This window comes from Chelonia mydas, chromosome 2 (assembly GCF_015237465.2).
Source record: "Chelonia mydas isolate rCheMyd1 chromosome 2, rCheMyd1.pri.v2, whole genome shotgun sequence".
Classification (NCBI taxonomy): domain Eukaryota; kingdom Metazoa; phylum Chordata; order Testudines; family Cheloniidae; genus Chelonia; species Chelonia mydas.
This window is the reverse complement of record NC_057850.1, coordinates 220,089,633-220,116,080: the sequence shown is the minus strand read 5'-3', so window position 1 is coordinate 220,116,080 and position 26,448 is coordinate 220,089,633. Positions and strand designations below refer to the sequence as shown.

The 26,448-nt window shown below is 41.3% G+C and overlaps 1 protein-coding gene across 19 annotated transcripts in view; it reads left to right on the top strand.

Annotated features, from left to right (window-relative positions):
• ADAM22 (ADAM metallopeptidase domain 22) overlaps window positions 1-26,448 on the top strand; it is a 210,642-nt gene that overhangs the window by 174,003 nt on the left and 10,191 nt on the right. For 4 of the 19 annotated variants that reach the window (XM_043541244.1, XM_043541243.1, XM_043541255.1 and 1 more), the window contains 4 exons: window positions 3,431-3,497; window positions 9,622-9,708; window positions 19,825-19,948; window positions 24,203-24,742. In XM_043541244.1, coding sequence (XP_043397179.1) covers window positions 3,431-3,497; window positions 9,622-9,708; window positions 19,825-19,948; window positions 24,203-24,301 — 377 coding nt within the window. In that variant the 3' untranslated portion in view covers window positions 24,302-24,742. Of the gene's footprint in view, window positions 1-3,430; window positions 3,498-7,366; window positions 7,478-9,621; window positions 9,709-19,824; window positions 19,949-21,744; window positions 24,743-26,448 lie in introns of those variants that run through there. The other 15 variants (XM_043541250.1, XM_037890744.2, XM_037890742.2 and 12 more) reach the window with 10 other exon arrangements.

The window sequence follows — 26,448 nt, the reverse complement described above, 5'->3', positions numbered from 1 at the left end:
TGGACAGGAACATGACTCCCTAAAATTGTGTACATTTTGTTCTTAACCTGGGAGTTGGATTTAACAGCACAACACACTAGTACATTTTGCTGTATCACTAACAGCAGGAGCTCTGGACCCTTCAACTCCAAGAGGTGAATTATTCCAGGTCTGTGGCAATGGGCCAAACTGCAATTTTAAATACAATTTTAGACAGTACTATTCAACTGTTACTTTCAAACAGTCCTTTGAGTGCAAACCTGAAACATATATGCAGCATATATTCAATTAAGAGGAACCCTAATACAGATATAATGGCCCAAATTCTCTGCTCTGCCTATAGTGGGGAACCACAAGTGAGCCATTTACAGCTCTCCAAGTCTCTTGCTGGTTTTATGCTGGCCACAGCTCATGCAGAGTTTAGAGCAGCCTCAGGGATACTCTAAACTTTAGTAGCTGGTAATGATCCCCAGGACCTGCCCACAAGCTAGTTATTATCAGAGCACAACATGCTTCAACCACATCCCCTACCCATCTTTACTCATGCCCACTCAGAGTCTGGGTTGGGGAAGGCCTAGGATGCAGATGCACTGGGTCTGAGTCCGCTGGGAAGATACAGATAGTGCTGCTTCCTTGTGCCACTTGAGCAGAATGGGCGAGATTCTGTGGCTTGATATGTTGTAAAGCATGCCACTCCATTGGCTGTAGCCACTTTGCCTTGGAAAGGTATATCTTTGAGAATACCTGGAGGAGATACATTGGATGAAAAAAAATAAATATCAGAGAAGAAAAACATCTCCCAATTTTCTTTTTGTATGAAAAATTAAGAATTTTAACCCTCTAATTGAATTGCACACAAGAGCATCAGAATGGCCCCACTGCAGCTTTTCAAAGGCAGAGATTAAGAGATGTATATTTAAGAGTTTAACAAGGAACTAAATTCCTTGGAGGTTTATCTCTGTTGCTTGAAATCAGCTGATCATTGCAAACAGGGCCAAACATATCAAAACAGAAAATGATAAATTTTGGAAATAAGGCTCTGAGAGTCAGATGTTTAAAGGTATTTAGGCATCTAAAGATGCAGGCAGTCACCTGGGGGATTTTAAGCAGGTTAGGTACCTAACTCCCATTGACTTCAGTGATTAGGTGCTTTTGAAAATCCTACTAGGCACCAATCTGCATCTTTAGGTGCTAAATACCTTTGAAAACCTGGCCTTAAGTTTTTTAGCCAAATGATCATTAAAGTCACTGATCACCAAGGCTAAATTCTGTTGAATTAGATTATTACTAAAATCTAGATTGTGGCTTGTCCCAACTGCTCCTGTGTTGGCTATCCATACCACAATTTCTCTCCCTGCATATGGGTGAAGTTTCACGGCCAAACGTTCCAGCCAGTGCAGCTGTGCTTGGAAACATAGACTGCATCAAGTTTAGGGCTGGCACAAGTTACCTTTCTCCTCCACATACACCACCCAGAACAGGAGGAAACTGGAAGGCACAGTCTACTTCTTAGTCTTCTCTTGGGGAGGGCACAAGTACACACTTCCCCGTATGCATGGAAGACTGAAAAATAACAGTCTTGCCCAGATGGTGCTACTCATCTGAGAACAACTATGTTAAATGTAAATCAGTTAAATTTTAGAAATTAAAGGCTTCTGCCAATGTAAGGCCTCATCCTGCAGCCCCTCCGGCAAAATTCCCACCAGCTACACTGGGAGTTTTACCAGTGTATGGGCAATAATACTGGATCCGTGGTTTGTCTTTGTAAATTTAATACAGTTTTAGCAACTATGCTAAAAATGTGTACCGGTACATTTAGATGTGTATATTTTTTCACAGTGGAGGTCAAGGTTGTTAATGCCTGATGATATTGAGGTTATAGGTTAAATTCAAGACCATATTGCAAATATATGGAAATTATCTTTATTGTTCCATGCAGCCTTCCATTCGTAATAGTTTCTAGGAGGAAGTCCAGTCTGACAATTCATATATTCAGAATGCCCAGTTTTTATATGCAGGTCTGCGTGTGCACATGCATGCCAGATTCTCTGGTCCTCTATGTACCAGTCAAGAGATGCAAAGAGGAATTCGATTGGCCAGAAATAGTCAGTACAGGGGGGTTCTCTGGTGGCACAGAGCTGGCTCCAGTACCAGCCATCTCCTTACCCTAGTGTAAGGGGAAGGTGGGGAAGGGAGAGACCTCATGAGTTAGAGCTGCTTTCTCATTGGGTCATTGGTGCAGGATCAGGGAGCAGGAACTGTTTCCCTGTGGCCTCTCCTCTCCACTGCTGCTGAGTTCATGCAAAGTGGTGGAGAATCCGTCTCTCAATGATCCTGTTTTAATTTTTAAGGGGCCCGATCCTGTGCAGAGCTGACTACCTTTAGTGAGGTACAGAGCATCCTCGACTCCCACTGACGTTAGCCCACTGCATTTGGTGCTCAGCCCCTCACAGGGTTGGGCATTAAAAGGACACCGGTAACTTGAAATGCACAATTCTCTCACAATGTTTTACCTGTTATTGCTACCTGTATCTACTAAGATTAATACAATTGAAAGAGACTGGGGCATTTTACTCATTTTGTTTTCAGTGTATTTGTTGCAGCAGCATTTTGTGCATAGCCAATTGTGCTGTGTTGTTGATGGTGCATGCCTTTTTACAAGCCCTGCAGTAGTCGGTGTTTACCAGCAGTAGAGCCGAAAATGAAATTATGGGGTCGTGGGCTCACTTAAAAGACCCTTCCAACAGGCGAGAGGAGTAGAAAAGCCCCGAACAATTTTTTCTTAAAGGAATTTTTTTAAAAATTGGCGCTATGAGTAATGTGTGTTCTGTTAGCAAACTGTATTGTTTTGAGTTAACTTCAGAAGATTCAAGTTGACAGGGTCCCTTTTAGCTCGTGTATTGGACATTTTTTCTAAATATATTAAATATTTTAGGAAGAGATTACTAGCACACAAAGCTGTTAGTGGGATGTTTCATTACATAGAACTTACATCACCTTGGTTTCACCCATTGTTCTAACACCAACGTGAGAGGACATGAAAAATGTGGAGAAATCAACCACGAGGAGCTCAGTGATTCCAACCCTTATGATTGTATTGTGAGTTTCACAATATTTAGTGTTTACCTTAGAACCCCAGCTCCGGCAGGTTCTAACTGGGTGAGAATTTCAGCTTTTATATTTTAAAACGTAAGGTTCTACCTCTCATGGTTGCAGAGAAAAGTTTGAAAATGTGACCCAAATGCACCCTAAAGGCTCAGAAACCGGATGGTAAATAAAAGCTCATGGCTTTTTGGGGAGGCCTGACTCTTGATTTTTGAATGGCTGAAGCTGGCAATACCACTAGTTTGGCAGGGAGGTAACGAACATGAATTATAAACATTTTTAGAATGTTATACATGTACATATCAAGATATTATTTGGTCTGCCTTTATCCTCTGATCTCTTTCAGGTAATATAGGAGGAAACAGAAAGAAAATCAGAGGCAAAAAATATAGGCCACGGTCTAATTCAACTGAGTAAGTCGACCCTTTAACAGCAAAGCAGAAAAGAACAGCTTACAAACTAATGCTACTTTCATTTACACTGAGCATTTTAAAGTAGAAACTACAGATGTCCCCTGTGGCCCACTCAAAGTACTGACTGGTAAATGGTTTAACAAAGGTGTTTTTAATCTCTTTTTACTTTTTAAAAAACAATTAATTATTACTTTTCTTCTTCGCAGTCAGACCTATAGCAAACCCCACTGGGGGTGACAGCCTGCACCATCACGACAGGCTTTTGTCTACTGTAAACTGCCATTGCTGAGTGTGTCCTGTTCAAGTAGTGATTTCAGATAACCTATTTTCCTTCCTTTGCCCTCACCCCAGATGGAACCACTTCAGAGGACACTGGTCCTCCTGGGGACACACATTTCTATCTCTGAGTCCCCACCCAGAGGTTTTAGGAAAAGAACCTAACTGTGCTTTGAGGACACATTTACAGTTTAGTGCTCTAAGCCATCATGTTTGACCCGGAATATCTTCTCAAACCACTGGGATCAGAACATGATGAGACTGTCCGTGCACAATCTTTGTTACAATGCCCACTGAGGTCAGTGTAAGTCTTTTCATTGACTTCAATAGGCTTTAGATCTGATCCAGTAAGGGAAAAATAAAGAAATGGGCATGTATGTATTAATTTAAACAAATAAGAATTGAGCTCATTTGTAAAACTGTCATACATGTACAAGCTTCACATAGACAGTTACAGAATTATTAGATTTGCTTTCTTGCCTTCTTTGTTTTTTTAATTTATTGAATAGGCCCATATTTGCTATTCTCCTTGTGAGAAATACTCCATATTATCTGTGTCTACTTAGTTAAACCCCTTATCTGAAAGGATGATGAATAGGTGGAACCATAACCTCTAGGCTTGTCAAACATTTTCCATTAGGCTTCCTTTGTCATTACTGTGCCATTTAAGAATTTATAATTCTCTGCCCTGACAGAAATGATTATTCCCTCTCCCCGTGTCATCAGTACTAATGTATCTCCCACACTGGGAGAAGAGTTTGATACCAGTCCTGCTGGAAGCTAATAGATTAAAAAATGTTATCAAAGCTAATGTTAAAAAAATTATATAATATATAGGTTGAGAAAAGAGTATCTGTACATCTGGGTATAGTGCTTAGATTATCCACAAATACAAAGTTTGTTTTTAAAAGTCATATGATACACAGAGTACATAATCAGCAATAACCCAAATGTAGGTGAATAGATTTAACAATACAGTTTAGATATTAGAATCCGAATACTCGGGTACATCACTCTTGAAAAGTTATACAGAGATTTGGTTGTGGAATGCAAAATATATCAATGAGTGGAGATTGTCCCTCAGTAATTGAGAATTAGGTTGGTTGTCCATTTAGAAAATACAATCCATGAGGAAAGTATTTCAGTAACTTTCTTGACTGTGCTTCTCATCGGCCCTCTAGGTATTGAGTACCTCCTGGTATTGCCAATGATACTACTAGATTTTCTGTGGGCCTGGCCTTTTTCAGCTAAAGGATTTTGAGCTTGTTCCAAAACTTGAGTATTCCAAGTTCAATATACATTTGTTGCATACATAGTTTCCAAAGGTTCACATAGATGAGTCTTTGCTACAAATTACAAACATTAATAGTTTGAGACATTTAATAGCTACAACATTGCATGGTTAAAAATGGCAGTACAAAACCAGTAACATTATTCTTAAATCCCTTGGAGGAGTTTAACTTTCAAGTGACTGCAGCACCCCTGTCCCCTTGGTCTTAATGCTGATAAACTCTTATTGGAATGTTGATTGTTTGGTTTTCTTCCTTTGCATGAGACAATTTGATAAGAGCAAATTAGCCTGGTTGACTAACCTGCTCAGAGTGCAGACGAGATTGCAAGTTCTTCTTTAGAAACTTGTTTTGTGCTCTCTTTCATTTTCTGACTTTTATTTCTGAAGACAAGGCTTAAAAACATAGCACCAAATTCAGGCCTGGTACAACTCTGTTACAGTCAATCGTGCTGTGTCTGCTTAACCAGGGCTGAATTTGGCCTACAGAAAACAGATAAACTTTTTTACTCTAACATTAACCCATCACCTGGAAGAGAATTGTATTTCTAGTGAAGGTTAAAGAGCAGAAAGCATCTTCTCCCCTGTTCTGTGATGCTTAGCTTGTGTATTTAAAATACCTGAGAACTTCGGGATAAATAAATAAATGCGAATGAATCAATAGCGAGGGTCACAGTAACTTAAAAACCTGTCTTGGTCTGTATCATTTTCTTTTTTTAATGTGACCTATAATTTCTGCCATATCTAATTCTCTCGTTTCCTCCCTGCTGCTGAGTATAGTGTAAGCAGAAATGGTAACAGTCAGAGGCAGCACCTGGTGCTGAAAAGTAAGTCTCAGACGTCTGTTACAGAGGGCAGAGCAGCAACCTATAAGTGGGTGGCACAGAGCATCTGTGTTCCTGAAATATACTTGCTAGACTAGGTGGGCTGGGAGGACACCCTTTCCCCTGAAGGTGTCTGTTTTGGGGATGGGTGAGAGAGGCTGGTGCTTGCAAAGACTCCTTATCAAGAGTCTGGTCTGCAAGAAGATCAGCCATGAGGAGAGCAGGTTTCACAGGCTACAAAACTGGATCCTCCCAAGCAACACTTCTGCAGTGAAGAGAGGAGAGAATTGTAGGGGGGGGGGGGTCACACATAGGGTATAATTAGAAATATGAAATCACATTTTGAAAAGAACTGACAAGGAATGATCTGTTACTAACTGTGACCAAAACATTTGTTGTTTGTTTTAACAAAAATATGATGCCAGCTGCTTTTAGGGTGCCTTAGGGTTCATGCAATATTTTCAAGACAAATTCACCTCATTAACTTCTCAGGTAAATGTGGAAGAACCTTAATAAAATATATCCTGAGACAATGGATAATAGCAATTGGACTATTTCCTATGTGACATCTGGGAGCTGAATAGTGCACACTGTGAAAAGAAAATAATAAGGTGCCAAGCTATTGCCTCAAATAAGTAAACAAGATCCACTGTAAATTAACCCATTATGAGCCTGATTTGTGCCATACTCTGAATGTGTGCAGAATTCAAGCATTTGCACAGGAAGCTACCAGATGTGCATTTACATACACACATACCTGATTGATGCATATATTTGCAGTGACTGCATGCACTAATTAGGTGCACTGTTTTGTGTGCACAGTTGTGCAACTGATTGGAAATTGGCCCACAAATTAAACTGTTAGTTTCCTCTGAATTTCTGAAGCATTGGGTAGGGTTTCAGCCATATGCTCTCATTAGTATTAGTATGGGATGCACATAGCAAGCATCTCATGCAATTCCTGAAAAACATACCAGGCATTATTTTGTGTGTGCCTTGAAATCTAACAGATTGTTTCTTGGTTGATGTAAGGCTCCTGATAAACGTCATAGCTCTACCTAGACACTTACAACTATTTTTGTCAGTTTTTAATTGCTTCCAGATGAGTCAAAAAAACCCTTGGGAATTTTTATTTAATGAAGTCAGGTGGTTCACTCCATACAAAGAAAATGTTGACTAACAGGGCCAGCATGTTCTTCCAAAGTTTCTACAACAGAATTGATTGAGTGGTCTGATAAAGTAATAGTGTTCTGTTAAAATCAATGAGTATTATTCAAGAAAGCTAATACAGACTTTCCGAATATCCTGACAATAAAATGGAGATGTGTTAATACATGTCCTAGTAAGATGTGTTTTGCCAATTAGCAGTACTGGTTCTCTTTGTTAATTCTTTTAATCTAAGTGTGCATCTTCCTCATTGTTATAATTGATATAAACATGATTTGGCTTAGATTTTTCTATTATATATTGTGTTTTTGCAGCAGGGTAACCCATGTATCTGAGCCTGGGCTTTCTCTCGCCCACCAAATCCCAACCCAAGGCATAAGCCAAGGGGGTTCTCACCACCCCCATACAGGGAATCGGGATCACAGGTCAGTTTCACCTGCTCCTTCATTCTGGGCTGCCATTTTTATCCCATGAAAAGTCCCTTCCCCTGAGTATTCAGTAGTCTCACTGTGGCAAAACACTTTTGACCGCTTGGAGGTGCTCCTGCTGATGCAGCGCTAGCTCAGCCCTCCTCTTTGCCAAGCCTGAGGTGTGAGATCACTCTTGAACCTGGGTCTTCTGCATTATTGCATGTTGCGCTACAAGCCAGATCAAGCCATTGGTCTAGTTTTAGCCTTAGATTTAATGACAGATTTATTCCAAATAAGAATTTATCATTCAAAGTAATTTTGGATTTCAATGATGACTGATGCACAGATGACTACAAAAATCAATCTGAGAGCTTTCTCCTGATATAATTCAGTGGTCTGCAGTGACATAATATAAACCGGTCTATATGCAGATTGGTGGGAAGGAATGGAAGTTATCTGTACGTAACTGGGCCTCGGAAGCTCGCAAACATTATTGTATAACAACTGCATGCTTGTTGCCACGTTACATTTTATTTTCTACTTTAAAAAGATAGATCAGGAGTGTTTCATGGTTACCAAAAGACCTCTTCAGATAAAAAGTGCAGGTTAAAAGGACTGCAGCTATGGCTGACTCGCCAGGGAATCCATAGCTACATCAGCAGTTAAAACTGTAACAGCAGATCCAAACGATACCGGCGCCAGCCTGCTGATTTACTAGCACTTCATCTGTGGCTGCACCACAGCTTTAAACTTCTACTTTTTACAAAGAAGCCAGGTTGGAAAGCATAAAGCACTACTGATTTCACTCGTCTGTAATTAAGACAGACAAGTTAGAGGCAACTGTGGCTGGGGGCGAATACTTTTTGAAAGCTGTGGCTGTGCTTATGCGGGGCAGGGAGATGACGTTCCAGAACAAAAAAGGAGATCTAAGGAGGTTTTTTTAAAACAACAACCTGCGGCAGGTTTTAGACTTTGACATGGTTTGGAATATTGTAGAACACTGGGTTGTGGTTTCAAAAAAAGCAAAAAGAAAAAGAAAACTGTCCTGTCCTGTACTCATAAAATCAATCCCTTGAGGAAACAGTTCACTCATGAGATCAGTGGACTGCTCACATGAATAAGAGCTGTGGGATCTGACCCAAAGGTATTTACAGTAATTTAAAAAAGAATATTTGCATTTTTGTTGTTACATTTCATTTACTGTTTCAGATTGTGTTGATCCCTATTATATAAATGCAGTGATATAAATAACTGTTACACCATTGTGATTGTTATATCAGAAATGCAGAATGTAAATTGCACCAAACAAGTTGTGCACTGTCTACATCCCATTTTATTGTTAACACAACAAAGGGAGAAGAGGAAAGGTTTCAGTACAATTAAGTGAACTTTCTATTGGTGGGCAAGGGAAGTTAGTTACAAAACAACTGTTTTCACCTGTTGTAATATTACTGCTAACCATGGAATAAAATAACAATAGTTTGTGTGTAACTTAAACACATACATGGGTTTTTTAAAGTGGTTCTTTTGCTAATCAAGGTTTTACAGGGTAAAATATCAGATCAATTATGCAGCCCTCTTTGCAATTTTACCAGGTCACACAAAATTATTAAAACCAATTTTTGTTCACAATATAGGTGTAAAGAAATTACCAAAGGTGGCAAAAAGAGCATTTTAAATGGTGAGGTTGAAATTCATCCATGTACAGAGGGCCAGCCCAAAGTCTCTGCAGCACTTAAGGCCTCATTCCTGCAATTCATTCCAGCTGGGTAGATCGCCTGCTCTCACAGAGAGTAAATTGCAGGACAGGAGCCAAAATCTCATCATGTCACTACTTTGAGGACGTAAGAGGTGCAAATACCTTGTGATCATTCCTGGCCCTCTGCATAGAGGTAAATTTCACCCTTAGGAAATTAAATGAATAATGTGTCCTCAGCAATTTCCAGATTAACTGAACTTGAGCCTTGTTGTAGTTCAAATTTTCTCATGCAGTTGTACACATTGCCTACTCCTCACCCAACATCCATACTGATTTATTTGCCATACTCACTTGCATTTTGGGGATGAAGACATCCTTGCTGAGCTTGTGCTGTGTGTTCTCAGATTTTCTATTCTTCTTGTTCTTCTGCCTTCTCTGTTCCTTCCATTGCTTTCTGCAGGTATTTAAACCCCTGGTTCAAAAGAGAATATAATGTAGCTAAGTGGGTAGAAGATGTGAATAAAAACACTGAAGGACCATACTTTAGGTATTTTGTAAATTAATTCTATATCATTTGTAAGAGCTGTTCCAGCATATATAAATATGTTGGGATTCCTATCTTGTATATATCAGTACAAGTTACTGTAGTTGCAAAGGGCCCCTTGTTCATTTGCTGCCTTTTGGTGTCTTTTTTTTCTTTTTTTGGCTTCATGTGCAATTCCAGTTGTTTTTCTGAATGTTTTAATGAAGCCATTGAAAGGGGTGTTTGTAGTGCATGCATTCCCACCATCATCTATAGCTTTTAGTAGCTTTCTCTTCATTTTATGCCAAGTAGTGTTTTATGGGCATGAGACGTATTTACCACTAATAAAATAGTTTTAACCTAAATAGGATTTCATTTACTGAAACAAGTGGTCTCAAAGCACATTTATTCTACCCACTGTCTATATAGTGCATACTAAAATTCAATGAAAAGGAAAAGAATAAAATGTAATGGAATTTTACCTTAAAAATACAATGGGGATGAAATAATTAACATGACCAGAATTAAAAATGAGAAATATGACACTACATTCTGCACTGGGAAGATCTAACTACCTAGTGTATCTGATACAAATGAGTGTAGGGTTCTACTGAAAATACTTATTTTTAAAGAGAAAATTGTGAATTTAGTGCCAAGTAAACAGAAAAACTAGGTCAGCCTCCATCTTGCACCTGAATAATGAAACTTTGATTCTTCATACAATTCTCAGTTTCCCCCATGCCCAGGTTAGGGGCAAAGATAGCTTTAAGCCATTGTTTTGTCTAGTGTATGGAGGACCATATGGTTGCTTTAACTTATGCTCTGCTTCCTATGGCCCCTGTAGGCTCCAGGAAGTAGAGAATATGCCCCATCCCCTAGCCCACCCCAAAACACTTGCCCGCCCCAAAACACCCACTATTCTGGGGCCTGGAAGCAAGGTCAGGGTGCTCACACCAGTTCTATAAACCAAGGAGTCCCCTTGCACAGGAGGTATTATGAGGGGCACATTTCTGCTCCCTTTGTACAAACAGTGGCATAAAGGGACGGTAGTAAAACTGATAATCAGGCCCCAAACCTCTCTCTGTATTTGAGAACTAGCTCCTAGTTTTCAACAGCACAGTATAAAAGAATGAAGCAGACACAATCTGTGGAAATGTGAGAAGACATTTAATTTGCTAATCCCACAGTGCTTTGGAAAGAGCCGTTCTTGTTTGTTAGCCGTATCATGTGCGGTTAACATGATTGGATCTCTGCAGTGCGTTAGAAATGAAGTGTTCAGTGAATACCATCCACCAAAAATGAATAAAGAAACTTTTAAAAAAGGCAGGTGAACTCAGAATCCCACAATTATACTTTTAGTATTTTAAATGATAGCTGTGAATTATTTCCATTACATCATCTACATGTTACTTAGAACAGCTGCATTTTGAAAATGCAAAAAGATATTTGTAGAGGCAAAAGATCCATCTGAAGTACCCTACTGCATATCTTTTCATTAAAAAAAGAACTGGATGCTCTTAGCAACTTAGTAGCATTAGAACTTTTATCTCATAATTACTGTAGCTTCAAACTGTAATTATTTAGATTAAGTTAATCCCTGAGCCAAAATTTGGCTTCAAATACCTGAAGTCTCTTGGAGTTGAATGTGTGTATCTGAGGACAATCTGTCTAGGAATATGCTCTTTCACACCTTTCCCCCCACCCCCTAAAGAGTTAGGGACTAGTTATATAATTTTAGGAACTACTGAAGTGCTTTGGCAGAAAGGTACACGTTAAATGTCACAGCACTTTTCTGCACAACTTTCCAGTTCAGCAGTAGCTCCAGATTAAATTCCTTAGGAAACCATCTAGAAGAAACAGAAGTATGCTGACTACTGGTGTACTTATCAAAATGTAGTGGAAGCCTGCAACTTCAGCAGATCAAGGCATTGATGAAACACAAAAATTGCACAGTTTAACTAACATACTTTATTTAAATCAGTTTAGTTAAACTGTGCAACCCCCTGCATGGACATTTCCTTTGGTTTTTGTATCTACTTATATTGATTTAGCTTAACTGGGAAACTGGTTGAAATTGACTTAAGTTTAAACCCACATAGCAATTTGCAACACTTCACTAAATCAATTGTAATAAACTATTTTAGTTAAACTGGTGTTTCTTCTCAGACACAAGAAAGACATTATTACTACTAAGGATACTTTGTTTAAAAATCACACAGCAGCTTTCTGAGCTCTTAAATCTACAATATTTTAAAAGAAATTTTTGAACGAAATAACCTTGCAAAACTTCAGAAAAATGACCAAAGATAGTGGCTTATAGTATAAAGTGTAGGCTTGGGGGAAAAAAACACTAATGAATTAATTGTTTCAAGGGCCTATTTTATAACTCAAGTGGTTTCAAGAAAAACGCCATCTTATGCTTGGCGTTAGAAACCATGATCCAAGAATCCAAGAGGAGAGGAAAGTGATCAGAAACTGTCAGCATGGATTCACCAAGGACAAGTCATGCCTGACTAACCTAATTGCCTTCTATGATGAGATAACTGGCTCTGTGGATGAGGGGAAAGTGGTGGATGTGTTATTCCTTGACTTTAGCAAAGATTTTGATATGGTCTCCCAAAGTATTCTTGCCAGCAAGTTAAAGAAGTATGGGCTGGATGAATGGACTGTAAGGTGGATAGAAAGCTGGCTAGATCGTCAGGCTCAACAGGTAGTGATCAATGGCTGCATGTCTAGTTGGCAGCCGGTATCAAGCGGAGTGGCCCAAGGGTTGGTCCTGGGGCCGGTTTTGTTCAATATCTTCATTAATGATCTGGAGGATGGCGTGGATTGCACTCTCAGCAAGTTTGCAGATGACATTAAACTGGGAGGAGTGGTAGATACCCTGGAGGGTAGGGATAGGATACAGAGGGACTTACACAAATTAAAGGATTGGGCCAAAAGAAATCTGATGAAGTTCAACAAGGACAAGTGCAGAGTCCTGCACGTAGGGTGGAAGAATCCCATGCACCGCTATAGACTAGGGACCGAATGGCTAGGCAGCAGTTCTGCAGAAAAGGACCTAGGGGTTACAGTGGACGAGAAGCTGGATATGAGTCAACAGTGTTCCCTTGTTACCAAGAAGGCTAATGGCATTTTGGGCTGTATAAGTAGGAGCGTTGTCAGCAGATTGAGGGACATGATCATTTCCCTCTATTTGGCATTGGTGAGGCCTCATCTGGAGTACTGTGTCCAGTTTTGGGCCCCACACTACAAGAAGGATGTGGAAAAATTGGAAAGAGTCCAGCGGAGGGCAACAAAAATTATTAGGGGGCTGGAGCACATGATTTATGAGAAGAGGCTGAGGGAACTGGGATTATTTAGTCTGCAGAAGAGAAGAATGAGCGGGGATTTGATAGCTGCTTTCAACTACCTGAAAGGCAGTTCCAAAGAGGATGGATCTAGACTGTTCTCAGTGGTAGCAGATGACAGAACGAGGAGTAATGGTCTCAAGTCACAGTAGGGGAGGTTTAGGTTGGATATTAGGAAAAACTTTTTCACTAGGAGGGTGGTGAAACACTGGAATGCATTACCTAGGGAGGTGGTGGAACCTCCTTCCTTAGAGGTTTTTAAGGTCAGGCTTGACAAAGCCCTGGCTGGGATGATTTAGTTGAGGTTGGTCCTGCTTTGAGCAGGGGATTGGACTAGATGACCTCCTGAGGTCTCATCCAACCTTGATATTCTCTGATTCTAAGAATGAAGACAGTTAATACAGAATAATACTTTTTGGTCGTTGTTTCATTTGTGCTCTCTTTTAAAGAAAGCTGAAATGAACACAGCTGTTTTGTTTACTTCCCTGTTTCTACGCTACCCTCAGTGATGTCAGCATAGTTCTGGGAATAGTATGTTGTTAAGTGCTGTTGTTGAAGCCAGCAGAGGGAAGATAGAATCACAAAACATTGATAACTGCCGAACTATGAGGTTGAAGATTTTCAGAAAACAGAGCATTGTGAGGACTTCCCCCAGAAGACTTTAAAAAAAATGTTAAAAAGTTGGTCCTAGGTTACCTATAGTGGCCTATTGACCTATTTACTGAACCTTTTCCACAGGGGAGTCAAGTTTGTGTGTATATACATAGGTATAATTACTCTTAATGGTTAAAAATCAGAGCTGGCCTTTCTGGTCCCACAAAGCCCCCAGCTGTGGGTTCCCCAAATAGGAGAGACCAAGAACTGTAAAGGAGAATTTCATCTGTCACTTACAGTCTAGCCCTTCCTTTTATTGTATATGTACAATCTGTGTAAGGGGCAGCATATTGCTGCACAGCCCCAGCAGTGGACAAAGCAGGGAAATAGCTTCCCTGGCTCCTGGCCTTGCTCCAGGGGGAGAGGAGTCTGCTTCTGGTCTTACACTAGAGGCAGACTACTTGTCCCTTTCATGCCAGCTCTGTGCCTACTACTGCAGTTTCTCCTGAAAGTAACCTTTTGAACAGTGATCAAGAACTACTTGCAGGCCTCACTGAGGCAAGCCAGACTCTCAGGATTGCGATGGTATCATTAGAATGTGAACTGTCAAAGCCTTAAGTATGCCAGTCCCATAGATTTATTTGTGCATGAGTGATGCAAAGGGTCCCTCTGAAACACCGAGCTACCCGAGTTTGAGTTACTGCAAATATTTACAGTAATAGGAAATAGTTTACAGAGAAACAAGATTTTCAAGGTGAAAACCCAGACACTTGTCTCGAGGGTGGGGTGGAGGACGTGTTACAGGAGGGATGGAGGGGAAGGGAGAATAAGTCTTCCATTCCCCTCTCATATTTTTCTGCTTTGTTTGCTTTTTCCTGTTCTGCGCTTTCTCCTCTGCGCCTCCTCAGCTAGCCACCTAAACCAGCTTTAACTCTGCTTTGCATCACCAGTTCTAACCTCGAATTTCCAGGTTTTTACCCCACCATCCGTTGCCTTTGTGTGTGAGCACATCTCTGACAGGTCATAGTCACACAGGGCCACCGGGCTCATTTTCTCCCTGTTTCATCTGGGCCGGTCAGATTGTGCTTTTTTAAAAAAAGATTTTTTTGTTTCTTTCCTTCCTCCCTTCCTGCCTCATTCACCCCTTTCTCTCAATAGCGCTCTCTCTTCCTTTTTACTTTCAGTTACTCCTTTCTTCTTCATTGCTGTATTTAGTTGCAGTTGTTGGAAAGTACAAGTAAGCTCTGTACTGCGTACTGAAGGCAGGGAGCCGTTTATAGTCACTCATCTTCTCCAGTAATAAGTTCCCACATCATGGCTCCATGATGGAGAAGGCCCCGATTCTCACTGTGACAGGCTCTGTCTGAAGGATTTACAGTTCCTATGGAAAAGAGCTGTTTAATAAAGGCATTGTAATGGCAAGAGCCATTTTCTTAGGTAGGTTGACTCCTTTCTATGGAGAAGAGTAGTGGCGAGGGTGAAATCCTGGCCCTGGTTGAAGCCAATGGCAAAACTCCCATTGACTTCAGTAGAGCCAGGATTTCACCTTGAGACTCTGAAGATAAATGTGTTTAATAAGCTGTGTGAATCTAGTGCTCTGGGCACATGTAGGATCATTTAGAAACTTCATACAATATTTAGAATGAATGTCCCAAAACTGGAACCTCAGCCTATTCTTGCAGATCCACCCTTAGAACTAAAACTCTGTCCCCACTTTCAGCTTCTACTCAGCCCTCTTCTTCCTGCACCCCTGAAAAAAGAGAGGACAAATGGGCGTATTTGTGTTTTAAAATATGGCCTAATCTATACTAGAACAAATATATACTAGTTTAATGCAATCAATCTGGTTAAAATGATGCAAACCCCTAGTATAGATACTCATAAACTGATAATTTACTGATTTAAGCTAAACCAATATAAGCAAGGTTTTATTTCAGTTTGATGGCATTAGGGGTGTGTTTCAGAGTAGCAGCCGTGTTAGTCTGTATTCGCAAAAAGAAAAGGAGGACTTGTGGCACCTTAGAGACTAACAAATTTATTTGAGCATAAGCTTTTGTGAGCTACAGCTCACTTCATCGGATGCATTCAGTGGAGAATGGGGTGTGTGCCGCTTTAACCAGAGGGATTTTTAAATCGATTTAGTGCAGTTTACAAAATGAGGTGATAAACAGCACCGCTGAGGAATAAGGGGCACCCAGCATAGCTGTCTTCTCTAATTTTGACAGTAGTTGTGTTTTAGGCGATCATGTGTCATTAAGCTGTGGGCTAAGTGACATTTATTTCACGCCATCCCTTTTGACCTCAACATTGTCTAAATCACTGGTGTTGTTTTGAAACCCAATGTGATTACAAAAGTCTCTTAGTTTCCGCTTCAAACACAGACACAAAAAATGAGTCGTTAACTCGTCCTTCTTGATCTCAGACCCCAGGATGAAAACTCCCAGACCCCCCGAGATTCATGGCTTCATTTTGGGTTGCTAGTGAAATCTGTGATCAAACCTTCCACACAATGTGCAGGAATGAATTAAACTTATGAGTTTCCTTGTATTTCAGGCCTTGCATGTAAGTTCAGATGAAAACAAAACTCGACATGAAAGTTAACAGATGCGAAACCATGAGAACTGAAACCCATGGTAAAAGCTCAATGAAACCCACCTGACCCCAGACTGCAGAGTTTTGTCCAGCGCTAACCCTGGCACTACCCGCAAGTATCCCTCTAGCTGGATGCTGACTTTCTTCCGTACTGTAAATGAGAAAGTTCTTACATGGCTCTCTCATTTAAAGTGCATATAAATCTGGGATACACAGCACATAAACAATGGCAGGATAGAGTCTTTAGCATGATATTTTCAACATTACAGCATTTTACAGGTAAAAAAAAATCAGTGATTGTGCATCTGGCTCCGTGCACAGCTGAACTGGCAGTGTGTTTTCACATTCTGTACAGGTGGCACATGAGTCAAGACCATTAAAAAAAAATCCAGAGTACCTAAATGAGTAGCAGAAATAAGTGGCCAGGGATTGTGAGGGAAGGGCATGTTTATCTATTTAAGTGTGCAACTGCATTTTCAATGTAGTAGGCCTCCAACTGGGCATCTAAACTTCACAGATGTGGGTGCAACTGGTGCGCCTCAAAACACTTCAGGTTTGCTCATTGCCATTGGTATTTGTATGCCAGTTAGGTAGCTGTATAGGCAGTAACGTGTGCCCACAATGGCTCATGTGCACAGGTGGGCCTTTTGTAGGAGCAACACATTGGCAAACCGTTTTGTGGGTGTACCAGTTTCACCCCCAGTTTGAAAATGTAGCACTGTGCGTGCATGGAGAACTGATTTATTCAGAAGCATTTCCCCTGGAGATCGTTTTCTATATCCTACAAGGCAAAGCAAAAATTTTTCTTGGGTAATACGCATCTGATTTTGAAATCGTTTACAAAATTCCTTATATACTGTTTCTACAAAGTTTTTAAGACAAAAAAACCCACTACAGTGACAAATATAGAAAACCAAAAGAAGACGACGCATACACATTGTAAATCTGTGATAGGTGGTTATAAATGAGACCTAACAAAGATAGTTGTGATATAATAAAAATGTTGGAGCATCTAGCCCATTACACCAAATTCTGCTTCTCATTACATCTGTGCAACCCCTGTAAGTCCAGTAGGACTGCAGGGATGTGCCTGGGAGCGGAACTTGAAACATATCTATTTCTGATCCCCCCACCCCTCCCAGTGACAAACACCAGTCATTTACGTTTTGGCCAGTGATGCAGAGCTGTAGTTTCCACCGGGTAAGCGAGGAATCCTCCCCAGGGACCCTGCCGCAGAGAGAGAATGTGCATCCGCCACCATTCCTTGGGCTGCCGCTGCTTGCTTCTGTCTCTATGCAACTGCCCACCCTTGCACAGACTGGTGCGGGGCGGGGGCAGGACCATAGCCTTGCTTCCTCTCTGTGCTTCCTCTTCTTGGGGTGGCTTGCATCACCAAGAGGAGCAGTAGGAGGGAGCATAGCCTGATCCTGGGATGAAGAAGGATGTTCTCTTCCCTGATCCCTGTGCATCCACACATACACACTTCAGCCATGATATTGAGATAAACATCTTAGTCTCAGATAAAGACCTCAGAATCCAAAGCGAACACCCTCAGTTCTTATCTCCTGCTACTTCATATTTTGTGTTTTAAAAAATGAAAATGAAGGGTTTTTAATCTTTAGGTCTCATCATCAGTGTAAAATAGGCTCCTGGTTTTCTTTTTGACTACGGAGCCCATTGTGCCTTTGAATGAGGGAGAAAAATACCATTATGAACCTTTGTCAGTGCAAATGAGATTAGCATTAGTGAGCGGACAGGTCTGAAAAATTGTGAGCCTTTCCCTTGATTTTTAAAAACAGCCTGATTTTTCGCATTGGCAGTTTGCTGTTCAGTTAGGCTTGCAATGTTGCACACAAAAATACTTTATTTCATATTTCAGTAGAGGCCTAAAATTGTCATCCTGAAAATCTCTCTGTGTGTGTGTGTGTGTGCTGGTCTATCACACTGTGTGCTCAAAATGCAGTTACTTTTTAATATCGTAAAGAACTGTATGGCTATAATCTTGTTCTTTCCTAAACTAGTATGACATTTGAGAGATTACAGCACAGGACTTTAGAAGTACAGTACATGTACACTGGTGACCTCAATTTCACACCTGTCACAAGCTCCTATGTAATTTCCATTGATACCTTGCTGGTCATAACTACCATTAGCTGTTGTTTGTAGGGGAAACAAGCGCTTGCAGTTATAGGCAGACACAATCATGACAATGTATTAGACTAAAAAAGTTTTTTAAAAACTCTTTACGTTTAAATGAGTTGCTATTAAATATAACAGAGAGCAAAGTTTTCATCAGACCATTCCAGAGCCTTTAGCCTGTTTCTGTGCCTAAATTAGTATATAAGGGCCCAACCCTACAAAAACTTACTACTGGGCATTGTATTGACTACTATGAGTAGTCCTGTTTGACTGGAGCTCTGATGACTGTGATGTTAATGTAGCTCACCACTGCAGCCTGTTGCTGTGTGTGCAGTGGTTGAGAATGTGCATGCACAAACAGAGTGGCAACATTTTCCTCAAGCACATCCTAGAAACGGAGCATGTAGGTAAAAGTGCTCAAGAAGTGTGTGAGGGACATGGCCACATGCAAATGGCAGCCATATGCAGGCCCCTTGTCAAAGTTTGGCCTTCTGTCTGCAAAATGAAACTAACGAGCTAGGGTAATTTAGATTTTCTACTTCCAGGGTTTTTTTTTCTTCTTCTCTATTATCCAAAGATGGGGCCCTCATAGGATTCTCTCATTGGATAAAAGTGCAGAATCTCAAAAGGGAAGTGTCGAGATTTTCCCACGTGTAAAATTCCAGTCAATAAAGTCCTGCCACCTTATTGACATAAAAAGAATGCCTTTCATGTGATACAAACATTGACTTGCTCCTGCTTACTCTGCTCACCTTGTACAGAAATGCTGATTGCAGTTGATTAATCAGTCCATTTTTGTATATTCTCATCAGACTCTTTCTTTGGCTGGAACACTATGCACTGTTTGATGCTTGCATGTCTAATAATTTGTTGTTAGCACTTTGTATTTGCCTTTGTTTCTTCACAACTAACAGTTTGGCCTCCAAGTGCATGCATTTTATGTAAATTAATATAATATGTATGAATAGTAGTTTATCCACTGTGTTCATATTTTAGCATTGTAATGTATAAAAGCTATTTAAAAGACCACTATTTACTGCCATTTATTCACTCCCTGGTAGAATATTTAGTTGTGAATATACTAGCATTGTTTATATTTAAAGGTCAGTGTCCTTTCTTTGTTTTAGTTCTCTATTCTATAGGTGACTTGGTTTGTTAACTTTATAATGATAAGATATGATGCTATGTAATATAGTTTAAGAAAATGATTATTATGGGAAACTACACTAATGAAAGATAAGAAGCAGCCTTAAGTTTTCCTTCCAGTATTAAGGAAGCTGTAAGCATTTGAGTGATTTTTATTTATAATCATTTAATATTTAGAGTAATGATCAATTTTTTTCTAATACTGAGTTCATAACGTATGCATTTACATTCTGAATCAAGCTTCCAAGTACTTGCAGTTGCTGTTGAAGTTCCGGTGCCCAAAGACATCATATTTATTTTGTGTGTTTCAACATCTCAGGACTCTGTCTCCTGCAAAGTCTCCATCTTCCTCCACTGGATCTATTGCCTCCAGCAGAAAATACCCATACCCAATGCCTCCACTTCCTGATGAGGAGAAGAAAGCTAACAGACAAAGTGCCAGGGTATGTGTCTCTCCTTCTTTATGTATAGTCAGAGGAAAACTCTTAATTAAGGAAATATTTAAATGTGGCCCCCTCATGCCTGGACATTATATTGCAGGGGATTTCCCACTCTCACCCTTTGATGGCCACTTCCTTAGCCCCACAATGGCCAGTTCCAGACAGCATTTTCTCCCGATCCCTGCTCTGGGTCTCTTGTGACTTGGCCCTCCAGCCAAGGCTCATAATCATTCAGTCCTCTTAAGGGGAGAATAAAAGTCCAACTTAAAGTTCAAATAATGTCAATACTTATAGTTCATCTGCCCCTCTCAGGCTTGGCTGAAATCCTGTGCTTCCTGGCCCATTCAGAGCTTCTCTTCCTTCACCAGGAACTCCAGCATTGTGCCTCCGAGGATGTCCTGGCTCCTTGTAGGCCCTATCTTAGGGCTCCCTTACAGGAGCCTACTCTGCTCCCTGTGGGTCTCTTTCTCCTGTTGCAGGCCCTAACGCAAGGCTATCTCTCACTGGAGCCTACCCTGCTCCTAGTGGCTGATTCAATCTGATTTCCTCTGGCACTTTCCACAGGAGAACTATCCTTGTTCCTCTATCCAGGGTCTTCCTTCTCTGAATTAAGCACATAACAACAGCCATACTGGGTCAGACCAATGGTCTGTTTAGTCCAGACTCCTATCTTCTGGCCGTGGTCAATGGCAGATGCTCGAGAGGGAATGCCGAGAACAGGCAATCATCAAGGGATACATCCCCTGTCGTCCACTCCCAGTTACCCCCTCTATTCAAAGTTGCGCTCTCTCTGCTTCACCACTACAGCTGGGGTCATTCTTTCCAATTAAGCCCCATTAGATCCAGCTGGGTTCTCTAATTGGCCTTTATGTTGCCAGCTCCTCCGTGAGGGTGAGGGATAGCTGCCTTAAAGGGCCAGCCAGCCTGCAACATAGTGACTAATTTTGCTGTCAGTCTTTAGAAGGAAAACAGAGACCGATTCCTAGATATGCCAGAGCAGCAGCCAAAACTGGGGAGCTGTGCAGACACAGGTGCCAGTCTTCCTCCTCTCTAAGCTTGGAGACTGCTGGGGGCTGAGCTGGCTTCTAGCACAAGACTTCTTTAACTTGTGCTGGCAGATAACGAATCCTAAAAAAACTGTTCCTGGCCAGGATTTCTGGAGTGTATTGTCTATTGCCAGCGCTGTCTAAATTACACTGGGATCTGCTCCAACCCCTAGAGCGGCGCAGAATAGGCAGGGCTAAAGCCACCTTTGTGTCCCCATCGCGCTGTGTTGCGAGCTCTGTGCTGCAATACTCAGAGGCGCAGCACAGAATCTCACCCACTGAGTTGTGGTCAAGGAGATCTTGGGCCAGCACAGTGCAGGCAGAGGGGTACAAAGGAAGTTAAGCCAGTCAGTCATGGGGCTGCCTGAGTACCTATCCAGACCCCTGGCATAAATTAAAGAAGTTCTGAGCAGGCAAATTGTAGGGGGAAATTTTGTGCTCTCTCTAACCTTAGTTATGATAACATCAGTTTTAGTTGTAACAATAGTGGGTAAAAGCATTCTGACACAAGCTTGATAGTTTAAGTTGACATTGTTTCTTCAACTCTATTCTCCCAGTCCTAGGCTTTTATTATGCAGCTTTCAGTCCTGTTGAAATGTTCCCGATCGTTTGATGACATTGTGATATGAATAGATATCCACTAGGGACTAGAGACCTAAACAAAGCAGACTTTCTTCCCCAACAAAACTCTCATATAATTTAGTTAATAACTGTATTATAACTTTGTATATCTGTGTTCCTTCCCCCCTCCAGCTATGGGAGACTTCCATTTAGTTCTACAGTTTACCTAGGTGACATCAGAACTGTTTACTTCAAATTTTATAGAAACTCAGCATCACTGAGTCATTGCACATTCATCTGCTCTTCAGACAATTTGAAAGAACAACAGAGATGCCAGTGATCACAGAGAGAACCTGCTCTCAAACCCAAGGGGAAAAAAACAACATGTTTTGCTGTTGATTAGAATTCTATTAAATCTGTAAAGAATAACCAAAAATCACAAAAATTAACATGGGATAAATAGATTGAATATGATAAGATTATTTTGCATGATGACCAATATGTGTAGAAATACAACTAAAATTCATGTACAAGTCCCAAATAAAAGAAGTTTTTCTTTGGTTTATGCAGTCCCAAATAACAACAAAATTGAGTTCAGAATTTTGTATTCTGAAGCACGTGACCAATGCAAACATTATGCTATGTGCATGAACCCTCTGTTCTTTACTTTCCACAAGTAAGGGGTAAACCACATACTGTAGTATAAATTAGCATGCAAGAGTAAGAAATGTAGAATTTTGCTACAGGATCTTAAGTTTTGAGAGGCATAAACTTCAAACAAACAAGAACTATATCTTTTTTACCTTTTGTGTTTATAATCTCCATATACAAATTGTATATATGTAAACATTTTAAAATGTGAAAACAGCTGTAACACACATGTATTTTGCCAAATGCCTAAAGAAACAGTCATGACTAACATCATCACACTTCAAGTGTTCTGAATATTATGAGCAGACAGCTTTGGAAATACAACAGTTCTAGTACTGTAAATGTGTTTCTCAGCAAACTGGTGTTTGACCAAAATCTCCACAATCTGGGAATATATTTGTTATAATCAACAGAAAAATCAAAGTTCAATGATGCTTTGGCTTAAATCACCACCTAAGGAACCAGCAGAAATAAGTTGTCTGATAGTGGTGATGTGTGTTTGTCTCCTCTCACACTGGTGTAAATCAGGAGCAATCCCACTGAAATCAGAGCTGGAGTCTTTAACTAACAGTGAACGTACATTTAGTGGAAACTGAGGAGTATTCCAAGGTCGTCAGTTAAGGCGGTGGAAGTGGGGTCTCTATGGCAGATTTGGGATGGGTGTGTGTGTGTGTAAAGCACTTCAGACCCAATGCTGGAGCAACACGGCAGAGTATACAGCTTGTGATGGGCATGATGCTATCATAGTACTATACAAAAACTGAAAGCTAGGCAACTGGCCAATCCCTTTTTTTTTACTGGTATCACTTGTACCATGTATTACCATACTGTGGGTACCTCCACACTGTTGCTGGGAGTAAGTCTCGCAGCACGGGTAGACAGACTCACGCTAGCAAGGCTTGAGCTAGTGTGCTAACAATAGCTATGTGGACTTTGTAGCTCCAGCGGAGACTCAGGCTAGCCATTTGAGCTGAAGCCTAGAGGTTGGGTGCTTTTGAGCTTGGTTGGCTAGCAGGAGTCTCTGCCAGAGCCACACAGCTATTTTTAGAGTGCTAGCTCAAGCCCCAGTCTGTCTATCCTGGCTGGGCGGCTCACTGCCACCTGCAGTGTAGACATACCCTACACATGTAGCAGCAGAGGTCTCCTTTGCAGTTAGCATGGGCCTTGAGCTGAATACAAGTGGATCCAGACCAATGAAATTGAGGAGGCAGAAAGAAACTCATTACGAAGGAGACATGCAGCAAGATGGCATTAGCCTGACTTCTGGTCAACAGTATGCAGTGTGCTAAAGGATGTAGAGTAGATATAGTTACAACATCTGAAGGATTCCAAAGGATGCTGTAACATCCCTGGGCATTTTCAATTGTAAATGTTCTTTAAATAATAAAAATGGCAATTATAAATCAGCTGAAACACCTCTCCTGTCAGTACCTCTCCAGAAGTGACAAATGTCCAGCCCTCTGGTAATTCCATTGCAGAACAAAAGATATCTTCTAATAAGAAATATTAGAATACATGGCCCACAGTGATATAATCGATTAGATGCTGATGGGAACATAATGTGTGCTTCTGAATCTTCTACCTCTTTCACATATTCCTTTAGTAAGTGGAATTTACTTACTAAATTTACCACTTACAGCCTTTTAATGTAACAGGGTTCAGTTTATCAAATTTCTCTCTCTGATTAAAGCAAGTCAAATTTAGAGGAGTCCAGTGGCACCTTAAAGACTAACCGATTTATTTGGGAATGAGCTTTTGTGGGTAAAAAACCCACTTCAAGTTATTTTTTACCCACAAAAGCTTATGCCCAAATAAATCTGTTAGTCTTTAAGGTGCCACCGGACTCCTTGCTGTTTTTGTGGATACATGGCTACCCCTCTGATACTTAGTCAAATTTAGGTTAGTTTTAAATTTAAGACATTTTTAAAGATGTCAGCAACTGTTAAGTAGGTAAGATTTTTAGAAGTATTATATTTTATTTATAAAATTTATAAGACAGTGTGCAGGTTTACATCTACACAACACTGGCCTAGCAGAGGAACTTATCCCCTTCATGGCAAGAGATTTTGGTAAGTGTTGTGACTTATTACAGTTATGAATGAGAACAGAGAGTGTGGGTTTGAAAAGCATTGGCATCCACAATGGTTTTGGGCAAAGATTCTGCACTTTAATGCAGATAATAGATTTGTCGGTACAGAAGTATGTAATGGATTAGTTTTGGAACCGACCTGAAGAAGTGCTCTGTGTAGCTCAAAAGCTTGTCTTGCTCACCAGCAGAAGTAAGTCCAGTAAAAGATATTACCTCACCTACCTTGTCTCTCTAGTTTTGCAAAGGTTTAGTTTGAACGTAGGCCAAAGACAACAGGACAGAGAACTGTTAATGTACATCTTATGGAAGAAGGGTCTGAGCCATAGCCAGGGCTGGCTCTAGGATTTTTGCTGCCCCAAGCAAAAAATTTTTTGGCTGCCCCCACTTTTTTTTCATGCCCCTGGCTCCACCCCAACTCTGCCTCTTCCCAACCCCTTCCCCAAATTCCTAGCCCCACCTCCTCCCCCGGCGTGCCGCATTTCCCCTCCCCCATTGCTTCCTGCGGCTCCCCCCCCGCCGCAACCCCCCGCCCTAGCTCACCTCCGCTCCGCCTGCTCCCCTGAACACGCCGCCGCTTTGCTTCTCCCCCCTCCCTCTCAGGCGAGGGAGAGGCAGCGCGTTCAGGGGAGCAGGCGGAGTGGAGGTGAGCGAGGGGGAGTGCAGAAAGTAAGGGGAGGGGTAGAGGAACCGCTTCCCGCCCCAGCTCGCCTCCGCTCCACCACTGCCGCCTCCCCTGAGCGTGCTGCTGCTTGGCTTCTCCTCCCTCCCTCCCAGGCTTGCTGCGCCAAACAGCTGTTCACGCGCGGCAAGCCTGGGAGGGAGGGGGAGATGTGGAGCGGCGGCGGCGCGCTCAGGGGAGCAGGCAGAGGTGAGCTGGGGTGGCGGGGGCACAGTTCTAGGGGCAGCATGGCCGGCGCCGGAATGCCGCCCCTAGAAATGTGCCGCCCCGAGCACCTGCTTGTTTTGCTGGTGTCTAGAGCCGGCCCTGTCCATAGCCCACTGAAGTCAATGGGACTCCTGTTGCCATCGAGGGGCTTTTTGAATCAGGCTCTTAAATATTTCTCCCAAATAAGGAAATTCTTATGTAAAAATGACCAATTCATTGTTCTACCACAAGGAAGATAACTTTTCTCCATGCATTAGTTTTTTGTCCTTAGTAACTGAAATGTTTATCATGTGCCTTTTTTGATATTTTGTTTGAATACAAACTCGTGTGTAATTTTGAATAATCTTGTTTATCTTTTTCTGTATAGTCATTCGTTCCTCCCTTTCCATTAAGACACAACAAGATTTGGTGGCCGAAACTGAATGTAACGTAGTGGCAGATTATAATACATTCATAGTATCTTGTTTTGAAAATGAATAGGTCTCCTAATTGTATTATCTATGTTGTATTCTGTGCTTGCAGCCTTTTTCTCTTTCTGGTGTCACTCATTCATAGGATTTGATGATACCACTATTTGTGTGTAGGGTAATTTAATGGACATGATTGACATTTGGAAATATGCAGTGATTGGTAATCTAGATGTAAGCACTAAATTTAAATTAAATAAATATTGGCTTTCGCTTTGGTATTCTAGACCAGTGGTTCCCAAACTTGTTCCGCCGCTTGTGCAGGGAAAGCCCCTGGCGGGCTGGGCCGGGTTGTTTACCTGCCGCGTCCGCAGGTTCGGCCGATTGCGGCTCCCAGTGGCCGCGGTTCGCTGCTCCAGGCCAATGGGAGCTGCTGGAAGCGGCACGGGCCGAGGGATCACTGGGAGCTGCGATCAGCCGAACCTGCGGATGCGGCAGGTAAACAAACCGGCCCGGCCCGCCAGGAGCTTTCCCTGCACAAGCGGTGGAACAAGTTTGGGAACCACTGCCCTAGAGAGTGAAAACACCTGGCACTTAATGGAAATTTTGCCTTTTTTCAAATGCATTCTGGAGGAAAATTCTGCACTAAGTTAGTGACCTGAACAGTAAATTAAGTAATTGTACAAAAACAGGAACTTGTAGGGTGTATGAACCTCAAATGCCAATGAAGATTGACCAGGTTAAACCCAGAACAGTTGTTTGGTTTTTGTATTACATAATTTGCCACTAGTTTAGTTTAATGCCTCTGAAAGAAGCTAGCTGGATAACCCTGGAGATTGCAGGCTGCTCTAATCACACAAGTT